Source organism: Nilaparvata lugens, chromosome 1, assembly GCF_014356525.2.
Source record: "Nilaparvata lugens isolate BPH chromosome 1, ASM1435652v1, whole genome shotgun sequence".
Lineage (NCBI taxonomy): Eukaryota > Metazoa > Arthropoda > Insecta > Hemiptera > Delphacidae > Nilaparvata > Nilaparvata lugens.
In genome coordinates this window covers 62877653-62901003 of record NC_052504.1, presented here as the reverse complement: position 1 = coordinate 62901003, position 23351 = coordinate 62877653, and the positions used below count along the sequence as shown (strand labels likewise).

Below are 23351 nucleotides of genomic sequence, written 5' to 3'. Positions count from 1 at the left end.
ATGAATTAATATGGCATGTGCTCTATGATAATAATGCAATGTGATAGAATATAATAGAATAGAATTGATTTATTTGCCATTGAGTATACAGTTTATACAATGGGCTTCGTATTTTATACAATACTAGTAAGAACCCGTGCTCCGCAAGGATCTATTTTAAAACTTGACAAACTGAAAACTTGATGTAATGGAATTTTGAAGAATTGAAAATAGGCCTATAACCATCCTTGGGTAATATGCAAAATTTCAAGCTAATTAGTCCAGCTCTTTACTTCATTATAGATACAGATAACGACTGCAAAAGACAGGATTGTGGAACAGAATAGTGGTGAAACTATGAAGGAGCCAGAAGTGTCTCAAACACAATAGTAGGAACTAAATGAACTTTTTGAAAGTGATTTGAAAAAATAAATGTTAAAACAACAGTACTGAAAGTTGTAAACCTCATCATTCTACCTCCATTTAAAGAGGCTTTTGTTTGAACCAAATGTGAATCTATAAAAGGAATGTCTGTTTGTTTGTGAAATTAAAAGGAATGTCTGTTTGTTTGTTCCCAATAGACTTGAAAACTACTTGACATAACGGCATGAAACTTTGGGAATATGTTGTGTGCATATTGGGGATGGTTTCTGAACAGAAATTTTAATAGGAGGGCTTGTATTTCAATAACTGTTCAAGATATTGAACCGTTCAACTGGACGAAAATATTTTTAAAGTACTCCTCTACAATTTCCGTTTCATAAAATTTTCCTCTAAAACGCTTATCTTTTAGTTATAACCTTCAAAAGCCCAAAAAATAGTTTTTTCTAGATTTATTCAAATTTCATTCCAATAAAACTTTTTTTGTGCAAGAGATACAAAGAATTTTAAATGGAGGAATTTAGAGCGTTCTTACAACTTTGGAACGATATATCTTCATGCGCTGTGCGTCAAGAAATGAGTTCTCCAGAGCCCTCCAAAGAAAACCCTGCACGGTTTCTGGTGCGTTTTTCCATATGCATGAGGTAACAGGCTAGAACTGAAAAATCGATTTTTTCATAACTACTTCAAGTTAGAAACTTGCAAAATGGTCTCAATCTCTTTGTTACAACAAGCCGAATAAGGATATTGATTATGGAAGCAACAAAAATATTCGACATCATTGAAAAATTCAAGATGGCGGTCATTATTGACAGAAATTTTTATATCGCTTGCTATTTTGAGAGATATCGGATTGGTTCTACCATACAAGTGTTCAGAGTTCAGAATCAACCAAACAATGATATTCGAGAGAATCGACTCATTTCAACCACTCTTTTAATGTTTTATTCAACTTCGAAAACTCGAAACTACAATATCCGGGCGATTTATCCATTTCCAATAACTTTCACTATGGTGAATATAACTCATGAAATCAGATTTTTGGCCGCTATCTTGGATTTTTCTATGATGATAAACATTTTTGAGATTGTCTTCATGGATAATCTTTTTCCACACATCTTTACGAAGAGATTGATACCATAAGTCTGTGCTTTCAAGTGGTCATGAGTTACATGGTTTTCCAATTGTTCAGGTTTGGCAAATGGTGAAAAAAGGGAGTTTTTCGCTGCAAACAGTAGTTTTTTCTCTTTTTCCAATGACGCTCCAGCCGTAGAAGATGGACTTACAGCCTTCAACCAGATGTCATTTTTGAGGTTTAGAAATATTCTACAACACTGTGACAAAAATATTGGTGTTTGTTCACTCTGAATATATCTACAGGGTGAAAAACAATTTTTTCCCTGAAAAAATCTGCTTTCAAGAGTTGAAGTTATATTCACCATAGTAAATGTTGTTGGAAATAGATGAATCTCTCGGATATTGTAGTATGATTATTTTGGAGCTTTCAGATGGCTGGATTGATACGATATCCTCGACATTATCAGTATTATTACAGACCATTTCTTGAAAATCGACATATTTTTGCCGCCATCTTGTTTCTTTTATTATGACAAACATTTTTTAGATTGCCATCATGAATAATCCCTTTCTATACATCATTACAAAGAGATTGATACCATTCTGTATCTTCAAGGAGTCATGAGTTACACGGTTTTCTATTGTTGGGATTGGCATTTGGTGGAAAAGGCGTGTTTTCCGCTGCAAACAGTACTTTTCTCTCTTTTTCCTATGACGCTCCAGCCGTGGAATATGGACTTACAGCCTCCAAGCAGAAGTCATTTTAGAAATTTACAAAGAAAGGGTGAAGTTCGGACAAAATTGAAATTATTTTTCATTGCAATAATTGATGATTGACGTATGACATATGGTTGGATTTACAGTAAAAATGCAAGCTCACAATAGTTTCGTCAGACTAGCGATCATTTGATAGTTATATGGGAAGGTTTTACATTCTATTATAAGTAATTATTTATGAATTTCTAATTTGCTTTGTTGATAACATTCATTTGATATATTATATATTTATATTGTTTATTATGTAAGCAATTGCAACATAGTAAATGTTTTTAGTATTTTTTTTTAATATTCCTCAAATAGCTTAAAGCTAGAGGGATTAAAAATATATATGGATTTTGTATTTAATGAGATGTGTATTGAAATTGAAATAAATTGAAATTGAAAATGAAATTTTGAAGCTTCGAAAATATATTAAAACACTGTACCAATAACACTAGTGTATGTCTACTGCGAATACATTTACAGGATGGAAAGTGAAATATTGTCACCCAAAAATGTATGTTTCAAGTTTTTGAAGTTGAATAAAACATGAAAAGAGTGGTCGAAATGAGTTGATTCTCTCGAAAATCATAGTTTGGTTAATTCTGAACACTTTGATGGTAGAACCGATCTGATATCTCTGACAATAACTAAATAGAAAGCGATATAAAAATTTCTGTCAATAGTTTTTTTTTTCTTTTTTTTTTAATTATCATTACATTACATCAATTTTGGGAATAATCCCATTTGACAGGTAACTTGTCAGTACTAATACTAATCCTAATACTATAATACATACAATCAAAATAATAAAATATTTATTCAGGTATCAAGTGTCAAGTATCATTAAGGATGGTAATGATATATATTATATATAAAAAATCAATTTTCTTGTGGATAAAATTCTGAGATTGCGTATAGGCTTTTCTCTAATAACATTTTCTTGACTGCCTGTTTGAATAAAATGACTGATTCCATGTTTCGAATGTCTGTTGGCAGCCTATTATAGAGTCTCATTCCTGAATAAAATGGAGTTTTTTCAAAAGCTACATTTCTATGGATTGGAAATGCAATAATATTTCTATTTCGAGTATTATTTAAGATTATCTGTACAAAATTGGAACTTATTGATATTTACTTTAACAAAAACTACTAGCTGGTAAATGTAAATCGAAGGAAGTGTGAGTAAGTTAATTGTCTTTAATGACCGCCATCTTGAGTTTTTCAATGATGTCGAATATTTTTGTTGCTTCCATCATCAATATTCTTATTCGGCTTGTTGTAAATAAGAGATTGAGACCATTTTCAAGTTTCTATTTTGAAATAGTCATGAAAAAATCGATTTCATAGTTCTAGCTTGTTAAACGTACTGGAAAAACGCACCAGAAACCGTGCGGGGTTTTCTTTGGAGGGCACTGGAGAACTCATTTCTTGACGTCCATTGCATGAAGATATACCGTTCCAAAGTTAAAAAAACGCCCTTAATTTCATAGATTGAAAAAAATTGTTGTATCCCTTGCACCAAAAAAGTTATACTGGAATGAAATTTGAAATAATTAAGAAAAAACGTTTTTTGGGCTTTTGAAGGTTATAACTAAAAAAATCTGGTGTGGCGCACTCACACAACTTTCCTTGCCGTTATGGAAATTGATCACCTGACGCTAGTGTTCACGCGCATCTCAAGTCTACTATTTGAAAATCTGAGCCAGCTGTTGACAGTTTAATAACGGTGGAGACACATGAGGTCTGCTATCTCTTCATAGTGAATGATTTAATAGAATCAAAAGTTGCCAACAGTTTGTAATTGAATAATCAAATTTTCTCGAATTTCAAGCTTATTTTCAAATTTAGGTGGAAATTACTTGTAGAGATTCTCATACTCAATCTTTTCCACTTGTAATTTTGTGTTTAAATTGTATCTGAAGCCTGATGATAATTGGAAATCTAAAATCAAACTTTGCGTAGATGGGGCGGAGCTCTTGAAATTTTTACAGATATGTGACTTGTGACAGTTGATAGAGCTTATCAATGACTACTTTGGGTATAAATTTGATCAAAATCGTTGGAGCCGTTTTCGAGAAAATCACGAAAAACCCTGTTTTTGACAATATTTTCGCCATTTTAGCCGCCATCTTGAATTGCAATTGATCAAAAATAATCGTGTCGGATCCTTATAGTGTGAGGACCTCAAGTTCCAAATTTCAAGTCATTCCGTTAATTGGGAGATGAGATATCGTGTACACAGACGCACATACACACACACACACACACACACACACCACACACACACACACACCACACACACACACACACATACAGACCAATACCAAAAAACAACTTTTTTGGACTCAGGGGACCTTGAAACGTATAGAAATTTGGAAATTAGGGTACCTTGATTTTTTTCGGGAAGCAATAAGTTACTTTCCTTACCTATGGTAATAGGGCAAGGAAAGTAAAAATAAGCGTTTTAGAGGACAATTTTATTGAACGAAAATTGTAGAGGAAGACTTTAAAAATATTTTCGTCCAGTTGAACGGTTGAATATCTTAAACGGTTATTTAAATACAAGCGATATAGGAAAACCCTGAAAACTTTCGCGGCCATCTTGTTTCCGAGGTGTTTGCCTGTAATTTCGACTTATCATCATCACAATCCCTATTATGCTAGACCTAACGAAGAAATTGAGACATCTTCTACTGCTGTTACCCAAAAATGACAGCAGTTTCTCTTTGTCTCAGATACAGAGTAACGGCCAGCAACTTAATTGGCAGTTATTCAAAAGTATTCTTTGAGTATCTATAGTGAGGTCCACGTTATAATGGCAGTGTGTGATTTGCAATGGTGTTGCTATCCTTGTCTATCGTTCAAAACGCAGATGCCGCTATCTCTTTCACGCGAGAGTGGTTTGTAAAATGACCACGGAATGACATTTGCGCCCGGACTAAACGGAAAGATGATCATGATTCAAGATGATATTGTGATAATATGATTTAGCATCTAAAGTTACCAGCTGTAATAAATACTTCACTCTGTGATAAATTGTGTACTGTGTAACGTATTAAAATTCGATAAGCAAGCAAAATCGCTAATAATTGAAAGAATTTTATAGGTCTGGAGCAAACAGCTGCTCTATTATCGCTATGTGCGATAGCAACAAGTGAAAGATTAGATAATAATGGGTAGCCTACCATGGCTAAAATTAGAACAGCCGAATAGGAAAGAATTATATATATAAAAGCGAAATGGCACTCACTCACTGACTGACTGACTCACTCACTCACTCACTCACTCACTCACTCGCATAACAAAAAATCAACCGGACCAAAATCAACCGTTCAAATTTGGTAGGTATGTTCAGTTGGCCCTTTAGAGGCGCACTAAGAAATCTTTTGGCAATACTCTAAGGGTTGTTTTTGAGGGTTTAAAGTTCGTCTTTTAGCATGTATATTCTTCTTCTCCCAATCTCTTAATTATAATTGGAATTTATAGTATAATATGTTACTATAGAACTATAATCTAGATAGAGTACCTCTTCAAAACAGTTGTTAACTGGCAACTAAATTAATAATTTTGTCAAGTTGGCATTAAGTTGAGTTGACTTTGTTAGGTTGGCACCAAGTTGAAGATTTAAATGCATTTATCGCGGAGATATTGATTGGGCACTGCTACTTCAATCCTGGGGATATTATATTACTAGCAGTCAGGCTCGCTTCGCTCGCCATATCCGTTTAGCCAGCCGTTTAGTCTGGACCCCCGACTGGATTGTCCTAACATATGATAAAAATGCCCAAATGAAAAATGCAGGCGAGCGAAGCGATTCTGCTGATCTCATTCTTGGACGATCCAGCTGGGGTTCCAGGGGGCGGAGCCCCCTGGCTAGACGGATATGGCGAGCGAAGCGAGCCTGACGGCTAGTATTATATAAAGTATTGCAAATTTGAGTTTAGGCTATAATACCTACTGATCGGCAACCTAATAATTGATCAAGCCGTATAATGTAAAATCTAGCCAGACACCTTGGCAAAAATTTGTTGTAAACAAATAGTATTTGACTAGAGAATTTGGAAAGCACATGGCTACTTGTTGTAAAGGGAAAAACAACTTATAAATTCCAAAAATATTTATTATCTGTGATGAGCATGAACAAATACAAAAAAAAAAATTAGAATATTAAGGAAGTAGGATATTCCTAGGCGCATGGATATATTTGTGAATTTGCATGAACCAATCAAATTACAGTAATCGATGGGCGGCAATAGAGAGCCAATTAAAATTTATCTATAAATATTTTCATAAATGATAAGAATTTATAAATTATCACTACTCAGTTTATGTATCGGATATGGTCCGAGTAATTATAAAATATAATACCTAAGATATAGGTAATAATTTAGTAGATTGGCACGGACTATTTGATCTTTTTAATGGCGTAGTAACTGAATATTTGAATGTATGCAAATTTGTAAGTCGGAAATAGGATTGTAAAAGATAAGGGTATGACTTACCCACTTGCCTGCCAGACACTGCCATGGAACGCCACTAAATTTTATAGAGCACAAGTCCCTTTGTTGAATTGTACGTTTGAAAGACTAAAAAATTTAAATTCATTAATTAATTTTTTATAATACTTAGTGATGCTGTATTAAAGCATAAGTCATTAGATATTTATTTATTCCCTTGGAGAGGACGACTTTGGCCACAAAAAATCCAGGATGACCAGGAAATTCGGATCGCCACCATCGTCTTGTGAAAATTCAGCACGTGAGTGATAAATTATCGAAATATATAAAGTTAGGGCGACCTCAGTGCTTCGAGTGAAACAAAAATATGAAAAGCTAGCTCGTTGAAAGGTTATGAATATTGAAATTATTATAAAATGCAATTATTATAAGTATGCAAGTCTTAAAAAGGTACAAAAACATATTTTATTGGATAAGAGTTGTATCAAATTTATGTATCTAAAGATGCACAGATTAAATGAGTATTTAAATTTTATATTATAATGTATACATACTCACTCAATCATTAATTTTATTAGCGAATTATAAGATATAAATGTAGCTCTTGTTCACTGGATAAATTGATTTATCTACTTCCACCAGAGGCGGAGCCTTAAGCCCTGAGAGATATATATTGAGAAATATACTGAGATCTATAAATATAATTAAATTTGAGATTTATGATTTATCAATTGATTATTTTTATGATTTTTGTAAAGGAGATATAGTGAGATTTTTGAATTGACAAGCAGCAGCAAGTCGATATCTGAGCTGCATAGAATAAATGCATACGATTAATGAATTAAAAGCACATGGTATCGTTTCGTGCTAAAGAGCTCGTGAGCTAATCTGTGATATTTTATTTTTGATATATTTTTTCTTATTTTTATTATTTTTGCTTGTTGCTCTATATATTTCTACATTTATTTGTTCATTGATATTCTCCTGTACAATATATGTATCAAATTTTTTATGGTGTATCCTTTATTTATTTCTCCACTTCCATGCATAACCAATCTCATATTTATTTATCGAGTTATTAGTATTGAAATATTAGGAAAATTACCATCCGACTTCATTTTTCACCGAATAAGTTGGTTTATTCAGCGATATTTAGCATTGATAATCAAATCTTTGTAAATAATACGTTCCAGAGATTTATATAAATTGTCCCAGAGCAGAGAATTGCGGGAGCTCCTGGGCGAGCCTATAAGAGTTTTGTCTAATTTATATTCTAAGAACCACAACCAGAATTATATAATTTTTTACTCGTGCTTTACCGACTGCAGCCAAGCCAGGCAAACCGTTATTCACAAAAATAACGTTACAACTGATATTAAAACGGTAGTTTGGAATGAAGTGTAGTTGATTGGTACCTGCTGTAGATAATGGTTTCATAGAAGACCTAATAATAATAATTATTACTATCTCTGCCCTATCATTGAGAAACTGTAAAATATTAGAAAAGATTATTAACCTCATGAATAATGAGTTGTTCATATTGCATTAATTAAATTACTGAAGAATGGCAGAATAATTTATAATTTCTTTCAAATTTTGCTTAGCTTTTATTCATCCTGGAATGGAAGATGGAAAGAATATGGAATTCTGTGTGATTCATCGGACATCGCATATATTCTCATATATTATGAGATATGAATGAAAATATTGATTGTCAGATGAATTTCATGATTCACCAAATAAAGTCAAGTGTGACATTATATACATTGACTTTTTGGCGGTACGGAATTCGCCGGGTAAACTAGTTATTACTATAAATGGTTGAAAACTTTCTCAATGACTGGAAAATGTTAAAAAAAAAACACCTCATGGAAGAGAGTTGTTCATATTGCATTTATCAATTACTGAAGAATGAAAGAATAGTTTACAAATATCGGGGCACCGAGCTTCGCTCGTTTCTTTCATTTATTGATAAACAGAACCACAGCCTACTATAATAGATAGAAGGCCGGAACATAATCAATATGGCAACGTGTGGTTCAGGCCGACCATGCTTTACTTAATATGCATAGATTCATTACACCATTAGAAAAATGGTATTTTGTAGAATCATTTGTATTATTGTATTTGTGAAATCATTTGTATGTGTTGGTAGGGATAGTAAGTATTTTATTTATGTCAATAATGTGAATATAAACCCACAAAGATATGTAAACATAGATCAAACTATTGCTATTGGGTATCAATTCTTCTGTGAATTTTGTTGTATACTATTATGCCTAGATATAATTGAGTTGATGAACAAAGCTAAATGAATGATCATTATTCAAGCAATTTATTCTTTCAATAACCTATTAATTCATTATCAATATGAATTATCACTTCTCTTCATAAGACTACTTTGAAATTATTAAAACATGTTATAAATCTTCAAGTACCATACTCTTTATATTCTTTCTTCCAAAACACTAGTTTCAATACTCATCTAAAGCCTTTTTCCTAAATAAAAAAGATGAGTTGAAACAAGTCTTGTTTTAAAAAAAAAAGAATAATAAAGGGTAGGGTACTTGATGATGTGTTTTAATATAAATTGATAGATATTATTATGAACAAAAACTAAATGGTAGGTAGTAGAATATATTCCCTTTGATAGATATTATTGAACTATCGATTATGAACTAACTCATGGTGTATAGTTAGTTATAGATGCACAATAAGCGAATGCATTAAATTCAGAAGTTTCTTAAAGGCAAGACAATATTCGACTTTCATATTTTTATTTTACATTTAGAAGGCACTATTCAATACTTTCATCCATTAATGAAATACATTTGATCATTAAAATTGCTATTAGGAAATACAGACACAGAAAGTAAGTACAGTGAAATATATTGCCAAGCTAGGAATTATACTCGAAACTCCTAGAACTAAAGTTTAAATAAGATATTTGATAAAGGGCATAAAGCTGGTTGTTAATCGGGAGTCTACCCAAGTGAATTCAATTTGCTAGGCCTGAAGCTGAGCTTGCGACGTTGCCAAGTTGTGCGCTCCAGCCTCTATCTAAAGTAAGCCATGACAGAACACAATTCTCTAAAATGATCGTGTTCATATTTTACAGCTGGCTATACGTCAGCTTATGAATTTCGGGGATGCGATATTTTGATTTTCCACAGAATCACTCGCTCACTTTTTACTATCCTCGGACGACGAAAGTCTCAGCTGTTTCAGACGGGGATGAATAATCCTTTTAATGTCGTTCAGCGAGTTTTCCCAAGGATGATACCTAGTGCAATCAAAATTTAATATCATAGACCTACTATGTTCAAAAATCTCGTGAAAGTCGTTAGATCCGTTTTCGAGATCCGTTTTCGAGATCTATTGAACCAGATATAAAAATCTGGTGTGGCGCACTCACACAACTTCCCTTGCCGTTATGAGAATTGATCACCTAATGCTAGTGTTCACGTGCATCTTAAGTCCACTATTGAAAAATCTGAGCCAGATGTTGACAGTTTAGTAACGCTGGAGACACAAGAGGTCTGCTATCTCTTCATAGAGAATGATTCAATAGAATCAAGTTACCAACAGTTTGTAATTGAATAATCACATTTCAAGCTTATTTTCAAATTTTGGTGGAAATGTTACTGAACATTACTTGTAGAGATTTGAATATTCAATCTTTTCCATTAAAAATTCTGTGTTTAAATATTCTGTGTTCTGTATTCTGTATTCTTTAAAAATTCTGTGTTCTGAAGCCTGATAATTGGAATTTTAAAATCCAACTTTGCATAGATCGGGCGGAGCTCCAGAAATTTTCACAGATATGAGACTTGTGGCAGTTGATAGAGCTTATCAATGATTATTCCAGTTATAAATTTTATCAAAATCGTTGAAGCCGTTTTCGAGAAAATCGCGAAAACCATGTTTTTGACAGCATTTTGCCGACATCTTGAATTGCATTAGATCGAAATTGTTCGTGTCAGATCCTTATATTGTAAGAACCTTGAGTTCCAAATTTCAAGTTTCACACACACACACACCACACACACACACACACACACACACACACACACACACACACACACACACACACACACACCACACACACACACCACACACACCACACACACACACACACACACACACACACACACACACACACACAACACACACACACACAACACACACACACACCTGAGGGACTCAGGGGACCTTAAAACGTATAGACATTAGGAAATTAGGGTACCTTAATTTTTTTCGGAAAGCAATATTTCCCTTACCTATGGTAATAGGGCAAGGAAAGTAAGAATAACCAGATATTATAAAAATATGAACAGACATACAGGAATTGCTCGCTTAATATAATAGGATTTTTTCGAATTTAGCTCAGCTTATATTTCCTGGACCATCAATTGACAATCAACATTTACGAAAACATTGAACTCATCTTTGAAACACTGATTTAACCTATCTGTTTTTTTAATTCGACACTTTACTGATAGATATTACTACCAATTGACTGAAAAGAATATGTTTTCGGGATAATGAATGCTACATGACTAAGCAAGGAAGTCCGTATTTCGATGTAAATGGAAATATTTATGTCAGGTGAATTTCATGATTCACCAAGTAAAGTCAAGTGTGACATGAGATGGACATTATGGACAATCAATAAAAATGGAATTTATTAGCTATAGAATAAAAACTTTTGATTGCAGTGACCCCGACCACTACAATATGAATAACCATTTGGATCAAATAAAATGAATTACTCACATCTCTCATCAATTCGTACTTATCATCCACAAAATATAAAAAAATATATATAAGTTATATTGAATGAACTCACGGCTAGTACTCAAGTTTGTCTTTTTCTGGCCATGCTTCAAATGAATGTAGGTATATGTTTGCCATTTTGTTTTTGTAATCATGTTGTCTATTAAGAAAGTCTTTAATGTGATTCTTGATGGCAGTAAAATTTGAAAAAAGAATTATCAACAAACTCCTAACCAAGGAGAAAATCTTTGCTCTGTTCTAATCGGAATGTATGAGACTCTATATACAGCTGATAGATATAGAAGGCGCAAACCGAACTGGCCAAGCATACAACAATGGAACACACACTTGGCAAGCTCGCGCTTTCGATCAACATAAAATCAATTCGATCAGCTGATTGATATGGTTATTTGTGCAACTAGTGTGCAAAGTGACAGTTTGCTGCACCGAAAGAAACGTTTACGCCCTAGCCATAGGTGAGGGTGGAATAGTTTCTTGAGTGCAGCAGAGGAACTTTGCGCATGTATTTCACATTTAATTTTTCGTACAGTTACCATTGGATATGAAAAGTGAGTAATTATGGATAAAATGATGGCTGAAATCCATCAAATGTTTGTGTGTGTGATGCTGTTATTAATAACAACCTTGATTCATTTAAAAATTAATAATCCAATTGAAGTTGAAAATTCTCAGCCAAAGTTCTCATCTTTTTTCATTCAAGAATCAGTAAAAATACAGATAAAACAAAAAATTCGCATTCAAAATACACGCCAACAGCTGGTTGTGATGACTGCAAAATGGCTGAACCGACAAGTGCGCGACCTAGCGGGAAGAATCGTACCTAACTTCGTTTCATCCAGCTGAAAACAGTATTCAGATATTTAGACATGGTTAACTTGATAAATTACCGAAATATGATATAAGTCAACTGAAAAATATTTATAAAATAACATAGACAACAGAAAATATTTTATTGTAGTATATTCTAATGTTATTTTATTAATTTTATTGACATGGATTTTGAAAAGTAATTCTTTAACCTGAAAATTCGAATTTCATTATGTGTGTTTGCTACATTCCTCAATGCTTATAGCTGGAATAATTATTACTGTCAATAGAAAATAAACATTATTTATTATTAAATGATGAGAAGTTATCATTTAATTATGATTTAGATAAACATTATTCTTGTCTTGGATTTCTAGATTGGGATCTTATCATAAATGTAGGGTAGCCATTGAAATGATTCTTATCTAAATCTAACCACAGTCATTGTTACCAACATAATTTTTGTTTTCGTGCACTAATCCTCCATATAACCTACCAACTATTTTGTGTTGCCATGTTGCAAATCTGGAGTGCAGGAAAACTTTTCCCAGCACTAGAGCGGAAAAGTGATTCTTTGCGTTCTGTAATCAGTGCAGGAATGGCGACTTTTCAAGGTAACTGTAGGAAATAGTTATTTGTATATCTAGAGTGAAAAGTACGACTTTTTCTCCCTGTGGGAAAAAGTTTGAAGCCCGAGGCGAAGCCGAGGGCAGCAATTTTCCTGAGGGAGAAAAAGTATTTTTCGCTTGTGATGTACACAACATTTTTCCTCCATCTACATTTTTTTATAGAAACTGCAAATAAAATCATTCTAATAACTTATGTATTGGTGACAATGATTCCTAACTACATAACCTAAATCTAAAACCTAAAAACCGGTCGTCTGATTGGCACTGCTGATTGCACTATCTATCGGCAAAAGTTGCAACAATTATATCAGCTGAGCAGCTACCAAAAATGGCTGACTCCAGATCACGCGGTTCAGATTTAAATTGCAGATGAAAAATATTTGTTGGCTGGTATTTTGAATAGAATAAAAAATTTTAAAATTGTATAAATTTTTATCATCTACTAATATTAAGAATATAATAATTATTAAACAAACATATATTTCATGAGTTAATCAAATTTCTGGTTGTGGTATTGAATTCAGTTGACTCAATGACAGACGCATTATGCTTTCTCATCTGAGCTTAGACCTTCTAACCTATTACAATGTAAGTTTCAAATAGAGATGCTCCCCATGTTATTTAAATGGAGTCACTTTTACTCCCTAGGGAGCTTTTCTGTTTTTTACTACCGAGAGCGAAAAAGTGACACTTTAGTATTAGGTTTCAGGGAGTAAAGTAAGTACTTTAGACAGTAGGTGGAGGAAAAGATTATTTTAAGCTTTTCAATGATTACAACATATGTTGTAATATCATGTGTCAATTATCTCAGTTCCATATTGCGTTCACATTACAATGTTCATAGGCTTAATTGATAGGATCCTTCTTCATCATTTGAAACCCTCAGAAGCAAAATATCTCAAAATCCGTTCTTAGTGCATCTAGCATGTTTCTAGAATATTTGTGGAAATTTTGAAGTCTGTAGGCCAATTAGTTTGAGTTGTAGTGTGATTTTACATCAAAATTTTCGAAAAATGCCCTCTACTGAACCCCCCTGTGCTTCTAATCGGAATTGCTCTGCAGAGATCTAATTTTTTATCGTAGCTGAACAAAAAAGTTCCTCATGACTTTGCTGTGCAATGAGCGGTTACAAAGTACAAAATTTTTGGGGGGCCTAGCTCCCTCAGGGGGGCAAATTTCTGAAAATCCTTTCTTAGTGGATGGTTTGTGGCTACCATGAACAATTGTGCAAAATTTCAAGTTTTTAGGTTCAGTAGTTTGGGCTGTGGTGTGATTTCAGTTTGTCGGGGCTTAGCCTTTTATAGATATGAGATAAAAATAATGAGGTTCCAAGCGATCCAGTCAGATAAAACCAGAGATCACAAAAATAATAAATTAAATATATACTTACTCCATGGTTATACTTAGGCTCATATATTCTATATAAGTGGAGCTGGAGTAATCATCATCTATATAAATTATTATGTAACATAATATTTATCCTTGCAAATTGGAAGCTTTCACTTCTACCACAGATGAACACTGTTCGTGCTATTATCTATACTTCTCGGAATCAATAATAAATCATACATTTCATTACAGGCTACTGCAAAGTTGGGGCACGTTATGCATCAATCAAACAGTACCCATTTCAGGTAATATTAATTTTTCTAGCAGTAACTTATTTATTTATTATAGTTTCAACTTTATTGAGGCTATTTCTGAATACGCCTCTTAATGTTGACGTTAATGAAATAGGAAGAGACAATGAATAAACCAAACCAAGCCAATGAAGCCAAATCAAGCGTAATGAATAGACCTTTAATAAATAAATCTCAAAAACAGTTGAAGAACTGATAATAACAATAATTTGTTGCATAAATGTAACTACGCTCCATAGTAAGATATCATGAAAGTCATGGAATAATAATATTTTTGTTGTTAATAATCAAACACAATGAATGTGAACACAATGATGAATGAACTTATCATCAATTTTCTTGAAAAAAAACATTCATTGAAGATCGAACAGAATATTTAAAATGTTATGCCCAAAATGTTATATCCTTGCAGAGTTCCTTGGTGTGAGAGAATTAATGTATTTGTGCATTCATCCAAAACAAGAAAAATAGAAAACATTATGAAATAAAAACTAATGATATTTATTATTGATGGAATGGAAACATGTATTGAAGAATAATAATTTCTAATTCTGCAGATTTCAGTCGAGATGGATAATACTCATTATTGCAGTGGTGCAATAGTGGGTGATCAATGGGTTGTCACTGCGAAATCTTGCATTCCCCAGTAAGTAAACAACATCGTCTCTAAATAAGAAAATAGAAGCACAAATCATTCGAGGAGTTCATAGGAATTCTTATCATTGAGTGATTTATGTTTGTTTTTTATCAGATTATATCTTCGGAGAAATGCAGTGATTAAGAAACAATTGATTCGAGTCCATGACACAAAAATATTCGATCAGGGCCAACAAAAATGAACTCCTTAGGTTAGTTGGAGATTCAACTCACGCTATGGAGATTCGCTATATTCAGAGAGATTCGCTATGGAGATTTCAACATAATATATGAAGCTTCATACACAACCTTGCGAACTTATGAAGCTTGAACATAATGATCTTGAATTTGTGATTTTCTCTTATTGATAAAAATTGATATGGAACACAAATTACGAGTAATTATTATTAATTTCAAGGGTTTTATCCTGTGAGCCTCATGAGATAAGAGAAGGGAAATAACAATAGGAAAACTAAGATGGACAGAAGATGAATTCAGAAAGATGATCTCCAGCCACTTGATTGGTATTCAGAATTATATTGCTTCAGATCGCTTAACCGTTCCCATCAAAATTAATTTCCCATAATGTTTGACATTTTGTTATTGGAAGATAATGATTTATGTGGGATAATGTTGAGAGGAGTGGATTGTGGAAATGACATTTCAAATATAGCTATTGTATCGTTGTTGCTCTAGATTTGCTTTCAATGGTTGGATCCACGTATAGAAAATGTCAAACACACGATTCAAGTGTGTTGGTGGGGTGCCAGGGGGGGGGGAAGAGAGCATATCTCGACGTCCTCATTCCATGCTCTGTGAGTGGCTGAATAATATGTGGCAACCGATTCTCCAGGGGTTTCGAATTCTGACCTTGTCTCCTCGTTCTTTCCACTTGTTCGCCAGTTTCTTCTTTTCTTCGTCCACCTCTTTCGCTTGTCTTCCCCTTCCTACTGGATCACTAGCATAACTCTCTTCCCTGCCCTTGCACCAATTCTGACGTCTCTCTTACTCGGGAAGCTAGTTTTTGCTGCTATTCCCACTCGAACTTCTTGATTTAATTTGACGTAAGTTGCCCGGAACCGAAGAGGGAACGTGTCTTTTTCTCCATCGGATGTATCTTTTCTGACCATGCTAACTCTTGACCAAGTCGAAGAGCAACCGCGTATTCTCTCATGTTCTCTATTAGGCACTGTGTAGCTTCAACTTGTACTCACTTCATCTGACTTATCTCAGTCGAAATTCATTTGCTAAATAAAAAAAGTATATCAATGCTTGTTTAAGATAGAGCTGTGAAGAGTCTGAATGATAATAGTCTGATATTTATATCACGAGGAAATGAATATAGACGAGTTCGATTAGCGGATTAATTACTTACAAAGGGCAATTTGATAATGATGAAACATTGGAGAAGGTTAGTAAAAACCGCAACGCTATTTAAATTGACAATTTATTGGTTCATGTATGAGTATCATCAATAATTGATTATATTAATAATTGATCTTCAATTATTGAAGATCTATGAAATAAAATCAATTAAGAATATAACCCAGCAAGGTGTCCGCCCAAGATTGGAAGATAACATTCTCCACTTCACTTTGATACTTTCTTAAGACAACCAAAGTCTATTCTAACTTCTACATAATTTTAGGATACTAAACCATTCCTCCCTGAAATATTGTCTAACTTTCTGTTCTATGTTTGTACTATGAAGCTAATAGTAAATTATTGGCTCAATCTCTGCTAATCAGAATGCGATTAGAACTTATTTATTTAATCATTCAGAATTACACAACCTTATGAAGCCTTACAAAAACGTTAGGTTATTCAGAAAGAAAAGTTCTCCTTAATAATAATAGAATTTTATTGTCATTCAACATAATAACAGTTATAGACAACGTCAAATCAGCTAGTCAATTATAGTCAGTCAACATAAACAACTTAGTCATAACATACAGACCTAACTTAATCACAACAGTAATATCATAAAATATGTATTATAACTATTAAAAACGTGGTTTAGGTTTCCCTAATCAGGTTTAAAATTTTCTATTTCATAGAATAGGATCTCTTACGTCTAAAAATTCATTTACTGAATAAAATGGGTTTTTAATCAACCAACTATATACCTTATTCCTGAACACTTGGAATGGTGCATCTATTAGATCATGTGGCAATTTATTAAACATTTCCACTCCAATTAAAACATAACTATTCTGTGACTTACCCAGTCTACAGAAAGGTGCATCGATATGTCTATTTCTCCTAGTATTATGAGAGTGTATATTACTTCTTAGATGATGTTTAGACAGGTTGTTTTTTGTGTATATGAGAACAGTAAATATGTAAAGGTTTATTATGGTCAATATTCTTGTTTTAACAAATAATGGTTTGCAGTGAGCCAATCTGTCAGAGTTTGTAATAATCCTGATAACTTTTTTCTGAATTAATAGAAGATCCTGCACGTGTGCGCTATTTCCCCAGAATAGAAGCCCATATGAAATAATACTCTGGAAGAACGCAAAATATGCAGACCTCACATATGACTTGGGGACATAGTTCATCAAGTTTCTCAATAAGTAGACAACTCTGGACAGTTTAACACTGACATATCTGATATGTGGCTCCCATGTCAATTTGCCATCAACAAAAATACCCAAAAATTTTACTCTACCAGTATCCAAATTGTTCTCCACAGGTGATTTTCTCAAACTAAAAAGATTTTCTTGGGTCTTACTCTCGTTTAGCAGAAAACCATTAGCTCTGAACCAAATTGAAACTTGTGATAAGGTGTTCTCAGCAACAGCTTGAAGGTCATTAAAGTTTGTGCAAACATTGAAAAATGTTGCATCGTCCGCATACAGTATGGAATGGGTATTCACACAGAGTGGCAAATCATTTATCATTAAAATAAACAATAAAGGACCCAAAACTGACCCCTGTGGCACGCCACGCTTTATTTCATTTGTCTGAGATTTTTCTTTGCCAATGCATACTATTTGTCTGCGGTCGCTAAGGAATGACTCGAAAATGTTCCCAACCTTTCTTTCAATAATCCCATAATAAACCAGCTTACTCAGAAGCACATCATGATCCACGCAATCGAATGCTCGACTGAGGTCACATAGGGTAGCCTGAGCATAATTTCTCTCTTCAAAAGCCCTATGCACCTGCTTCATTATGTCATCAATTGCATGGATAGTTGATTTACCCTTTCTGAATCCAAACTGTGCATCTGAGAGTATATTATGTTCATTTAAGTAATTACAGACTTGGCTATGGATAATAGATTCTAAGACTTAAGAATAGATAAAATCGGAGTGAGGGATATTGGACGGTAACTAGATGCACTATTTTTGTCTCCCTTTTTATAGATAGGAACTACTCTCGACAATTTTAGTACTCTTGGAAATACACCTTCAATCAAACACCTGTTTATGCAATAAGTAAGAGGAAACGCTAAACAATCAATAATATTTTTAAGCATATTACTAGAGAGACCATAGATATCCAAACTGTCTGAAGATTTCAAATTTTTAACTATATTCAAAATTGTTTCTTGGCTAACCTCCTTGAAGATGAGATTTTCCTGTCGAGTTTGATTGTTACCATACCGAGTTAAAAGCTCCATTGCCGTCTCACTAGGCCTTATAATACTATCACATATTTCACTAACAGATTGTATACAGAAATTATTAAATTCATCTGGAGATATTCTTATGGACTCCTTATGTTTACTGTTGGCAACAGAATTTATTACATTCCATGCTGCCTTACATTTATTGTTTGAAGATTGAATATTGAACAAGTTATGCTCTTTCTTAGCATTATTTACAGCGAACTTATAATTTCTTCTGGATGTCAAGAACCTAGATTTCAACTCATCTGTTCCATAAATTCTATACATATAGGAATGCAATTCTAATTCATTTTTCATAGCTGCAAGTTGAGTAGTATACCATGCATTATTATTTTTAACATTACGCACACGAGAATTGACTTTAGACTTATGCATAGGAATATTAGATTCGAATAGATTCAATACAACATTGAAAAATTTATCAAAGACTACATCAGCTGAGCAATGTTTATTATTATTGAGCAACCTTTTCCAGTCATAACTTTTGAGAGCATTTTTAAAATTGAGAAATTTATTTTTTGTCATTGGTCTTGTGATGACAAACTTGGGCTCTCCATACTCACTGCTTGGTAACATTGCAAAGCAAAAGAAGTTACATCCGAGCAAATTATATTCCTATCTACATTTGTAAATATATTGTCAAGACAGGCATCCTTTCTAGTTGCCTTACAGTTTGTAAAATTATAATTGAATTGTCTTAACGGATTTTTTAATTCTTTAGAAGTGCGTGTGTCTCTCGTAACATCAAAAGCCGCATTAGTATCTCCACCTACAATTATACTGTGATTTTTCCATCTAGGATTTAGGAAAAAATGGAACATATCTTCTAGTTTTTCTAAAAATATTTGAGGATCACCGTTGGGTGATCGATAAAGAGTTATTACAACAATTTTTAATTCTCTTAAATAGACAGCTGCTGCCTCAAAGTGGAGCTCACTACAAAAAGAAACTAAATCTAATCTGCTACATTTATCCACCAATGCTTTATTAATATAAATTGCCACACCACCATGAATATGTTGTTTCCTGTTGAAGCTATTCAGAAGTTGGAAATCATCTAATTTATGGAAATGAATTTCGTCTTCCTGGCACCAGTGTTCATTCAAACATAGTACATCAAACATATTATCATTAGCAAACTCGTTCAAAACTACATGTTTCCCTCTGATACCCTGAATATTGAGATATCCCACTTTAAATTCTGCAGTATTTCGAGTATTATTACTTTTTTTCTGTACACCGACATCACCATGAGACAGAACGCTACCTCCAGCTTGAATATTCATTTTGAAAGATCCAGCTACATTATTTTTATCAAGTTCTAAACTAAGCTTTGGGTCTATCAATCTATCAGGGTTTGATTGATAGTTGTTGGGTCCACCTCTAAAAAAGAATCAAACTGGTATTGCACCGGACACGATTCACACATTCTACCCTGCTTAGAAGCAAGCTTATGTACTACATCAACAATAATTCTGTCACACACATATTTTTCCCTAAAGAGCTCAAGTGAAGGCCATGAGAGGTGTGAAACCTTCTACCTATGTTTGTAATGTTCACAAATGTCACATTCTTAAAATATTTACATACATTAAAGTTCTCTTTATTCGCCTTTTGAATTTCTTTATTAACGGCAGACCAGCTGTGTAGATCGTGTCTGTGTGGTACCGAGAAAACAATTAGCCTACGTTTGCCGCTCGTCGATTCTGTAGGTCTCGCAGTTTCTGTCGAAGAGATACGTGAAATTCCTTCCTCTCGTTGCAGGCAATATCATTCGTACCTCCCAGAAACACAGTGACATCATTTTCGTCCAGCTCTCCAGATTCCACTGATAAGTCCTTGAATTTAGCTCCGGGCTTAATCATACTAGAGAACGTATGATTGTTGTCGTTAAAATTTTTGAAAACGTCTCTTCCATGGCTATCCGAATAAAATCTCACATTCATCGACCTTGGTTTGATACGTTTTGGATGTGTTGAAGACCGACATTCCGGCGATTGAGGATAGATAACTTGCTCAACATGTGTAATGGGCTGTGAATCAAAAATTGCCAGCACTGAAAATCTATTCTCTCCACAAATTGAGGGATTAGGAATTGAGGGAGGTAATCTCTTGGTAGCATGTTCAGTACCGTATTTTTCGGGCCTAGAGCTCTTGGAGTGGGAGAAGCAGGAAGTTTACTGACTCTATTTTTAATTATTGTAGGACGTTTTACAATGCTGTGTGGTTGTTTCCCTGATGGAGATTTCAAAGGCCTATTATTTGAAGATACCTTAGCTTTTGCTTCCATCTCAATCCTATCCTCCCATCTACGCTGCCTTACTTCCATTAATTGAAGCTCTTTACATTCCAGTTTTTTTGTGAAGTTTAGAACAATCCGAGCATGTCATTTTACTTTTGGTTGAGTTGACATGTGAATGAAAGATTTTACTCTCACTGGGACACTGAGCTTATCTTTAGTTGCTTGACAACCCTCTTCCAATAAAACAATATCCTTTTCATTGTTTTCTTTTATTGAAGAGTTGTTCTGCGTCATTAATCTCGAATCATGACAATCAGCGTTCAATGATACAACAATTGCATCCTTTTTCAAGATCTCATTTTTGAGTTTGTCTCTACTTTCCAATAGATCCTTGACTTCTTCTCTTAATCTTCGAATTTCTTGATCAGTTTGTTCTTCCATATTCAGTGATTCCTCAAAACATTCGACTCTTCTTTGCTTTTCAACAACTAAATTATTTTTCAATTGAAGATTTTCTGTTGAAATCTCACTTAGAATTCCTCGAAGATCGTCATTTACCTTTAGAGAGGCATCTAGTCGATTCAGAGTATTGATAAGATGAGGGACAATGTCCACAATTGCATCTGTAGAATAATTGGAAGAGATGACACCCAATGCTCCATGTATCTCAAGAGCCAACTGCACAACCTCCTCATTCATCAATCCTTCACTCAGATGCATGCCGTCAACTTCGGACAATTTCAAAAGTTCAAGTCGACTTCTCCTTGTTAGAATTTTGTCAGAGTTCATGACTATATTCTACAGTCGTAATAACGATTATATTGATAAATAATGAATAATGGAAATGTGTAATTATTATTTGATATTAGGAGAGGTCAGATAGGAATATTAAAGGAAGCGCCAAGAGAGCAAACATGGCTTGAATACAACATAGGAAGCTCCTGAGTACATAGGTATGCTGTTAATTGGATAAATAGATAGGAAGGATGAAGAGCCGAAACGGAATTCGAGCGATTACGGCTCACGTAAACAACTGATCAGCTGTGTTTTGATCGTGATAACAGCAGCCTGATAAACGGTCAGCCGGTCGAACTATCAGTGATAGGCCTACTACGTAGACTCAGCGAGATCGACAGCAGCAGTGACAAACTAAATAATGTCAGAGAGTACTCCGATTGAATTTTTGTAAACAGCAATGTGTAATGACAGGAAAGTACCGGTTGACAATATGGAGACTATTGTGCGGAGAGTACAGCGTGTGTAGTTCGAACTGTGTAGTTTATTACCACTTACGATTCTGTGAATTGGATATCCTTACCAGGTAACTGAGCACTTGTAAAAATCACTTGAACACTCACTATGCAAAATTCTCGACAGTAAATCTGTCGTGATCATACGACTTATATTCGTGATTATGGGATTCTTGAAGCTATTGCAAGACTTATATCTCATTATTAATTATTCTTTAGAGGTTTCCATAGTTATTTTGAATATAATCTTAGTATAAATAGGATATACCATTGTTCCCTCCAGATGGACAAGAATGAATTATGATGTTGATAGAATAAAACATGCAACATGAAATAACTGAAACAACAGTGCTTACTTATTCCAAAATACACTCGGCAAACAAATCAGCTTATTTCCATAACCCATGAACGGAAACCATGGATATATTTCTGGTCTGGCTGTGGAGTTGCACACAGAACGCGATAATTACGCCGCTCTGATTCATTTTAGTGGTCAGATAGAGAGGCTTCATTTGCAAGCCCACGAGACAACTCCAAAGTGACACACTAACTCTATTCGTCCCCTGAGATCGGCAATGGTTAGTTATATGCGCGACGTGCCAAGCATGGACTGAACATTGGATTTAACGAGCTAAGTACGTTGTACTCATTGCCAATTATTGTTATACAAACGCTGATAGCTATCCATTACATGATTATAGTGAATGGAATCGGCTGATGCTGACGACCGATCATTCCTACTGATTTTGATGGTTGATGATAGATTTGAACAGATCCTTGAAATCAATTGCGAGGGACCAAGATGTCATAATCTCACGTAACAATAATATAATAATAATAATATCGTGTGACCTGGCTGGCTCAGGTCTGGTGTCAGAGTTTTCAGGTCGCAACTGATCAATTTCAGGGCCACTGACATGACGTAATAATAATGTGTGATGAAAGACGGGAAGACCTGGTTTTTTACAACCACTTATCATTCTAATGAATGAGTTGAACAATTTCTGTTTTGATATTCAATATGGATACATATCTACTGAAATTTATTACTTTTACC

At 34.0% G+C, this 23351-nt stretch overlaps 1 protein-coding gene across 6 annotated transcripts in view; it reads left to right on the top strand.

Annotated features, from left to right (window-relative positions):
* The window catches only part of LOC111054923 (trypsin-like), a 90049-nt gene that overhangs the window by 9314 nt on the left and 57384 nt on the right, over window positions 1–23351 (top strand). For 5 of the 6 annotated variants that reach the window (XM_039439022.1, XM_039439047.1, XM_039439019.1 and 2 more), the window contains exons 2-3: window positions 14471–14523; window positions 15087–15175. In XM_039439022.1, coding sequence (XP_039294956.1) covers window positions 14471–14523; window positions 15087–15175 — 142 coding nt within the window. Of the gene's footprint in view, window positions 1–14470; window positions 14524–15086; window positions 15176–22165; window positions 22366–23351 lie in introns of those variants that run through there. The other variant, XM_039439028.1, reaches the window with a different exon arrangement.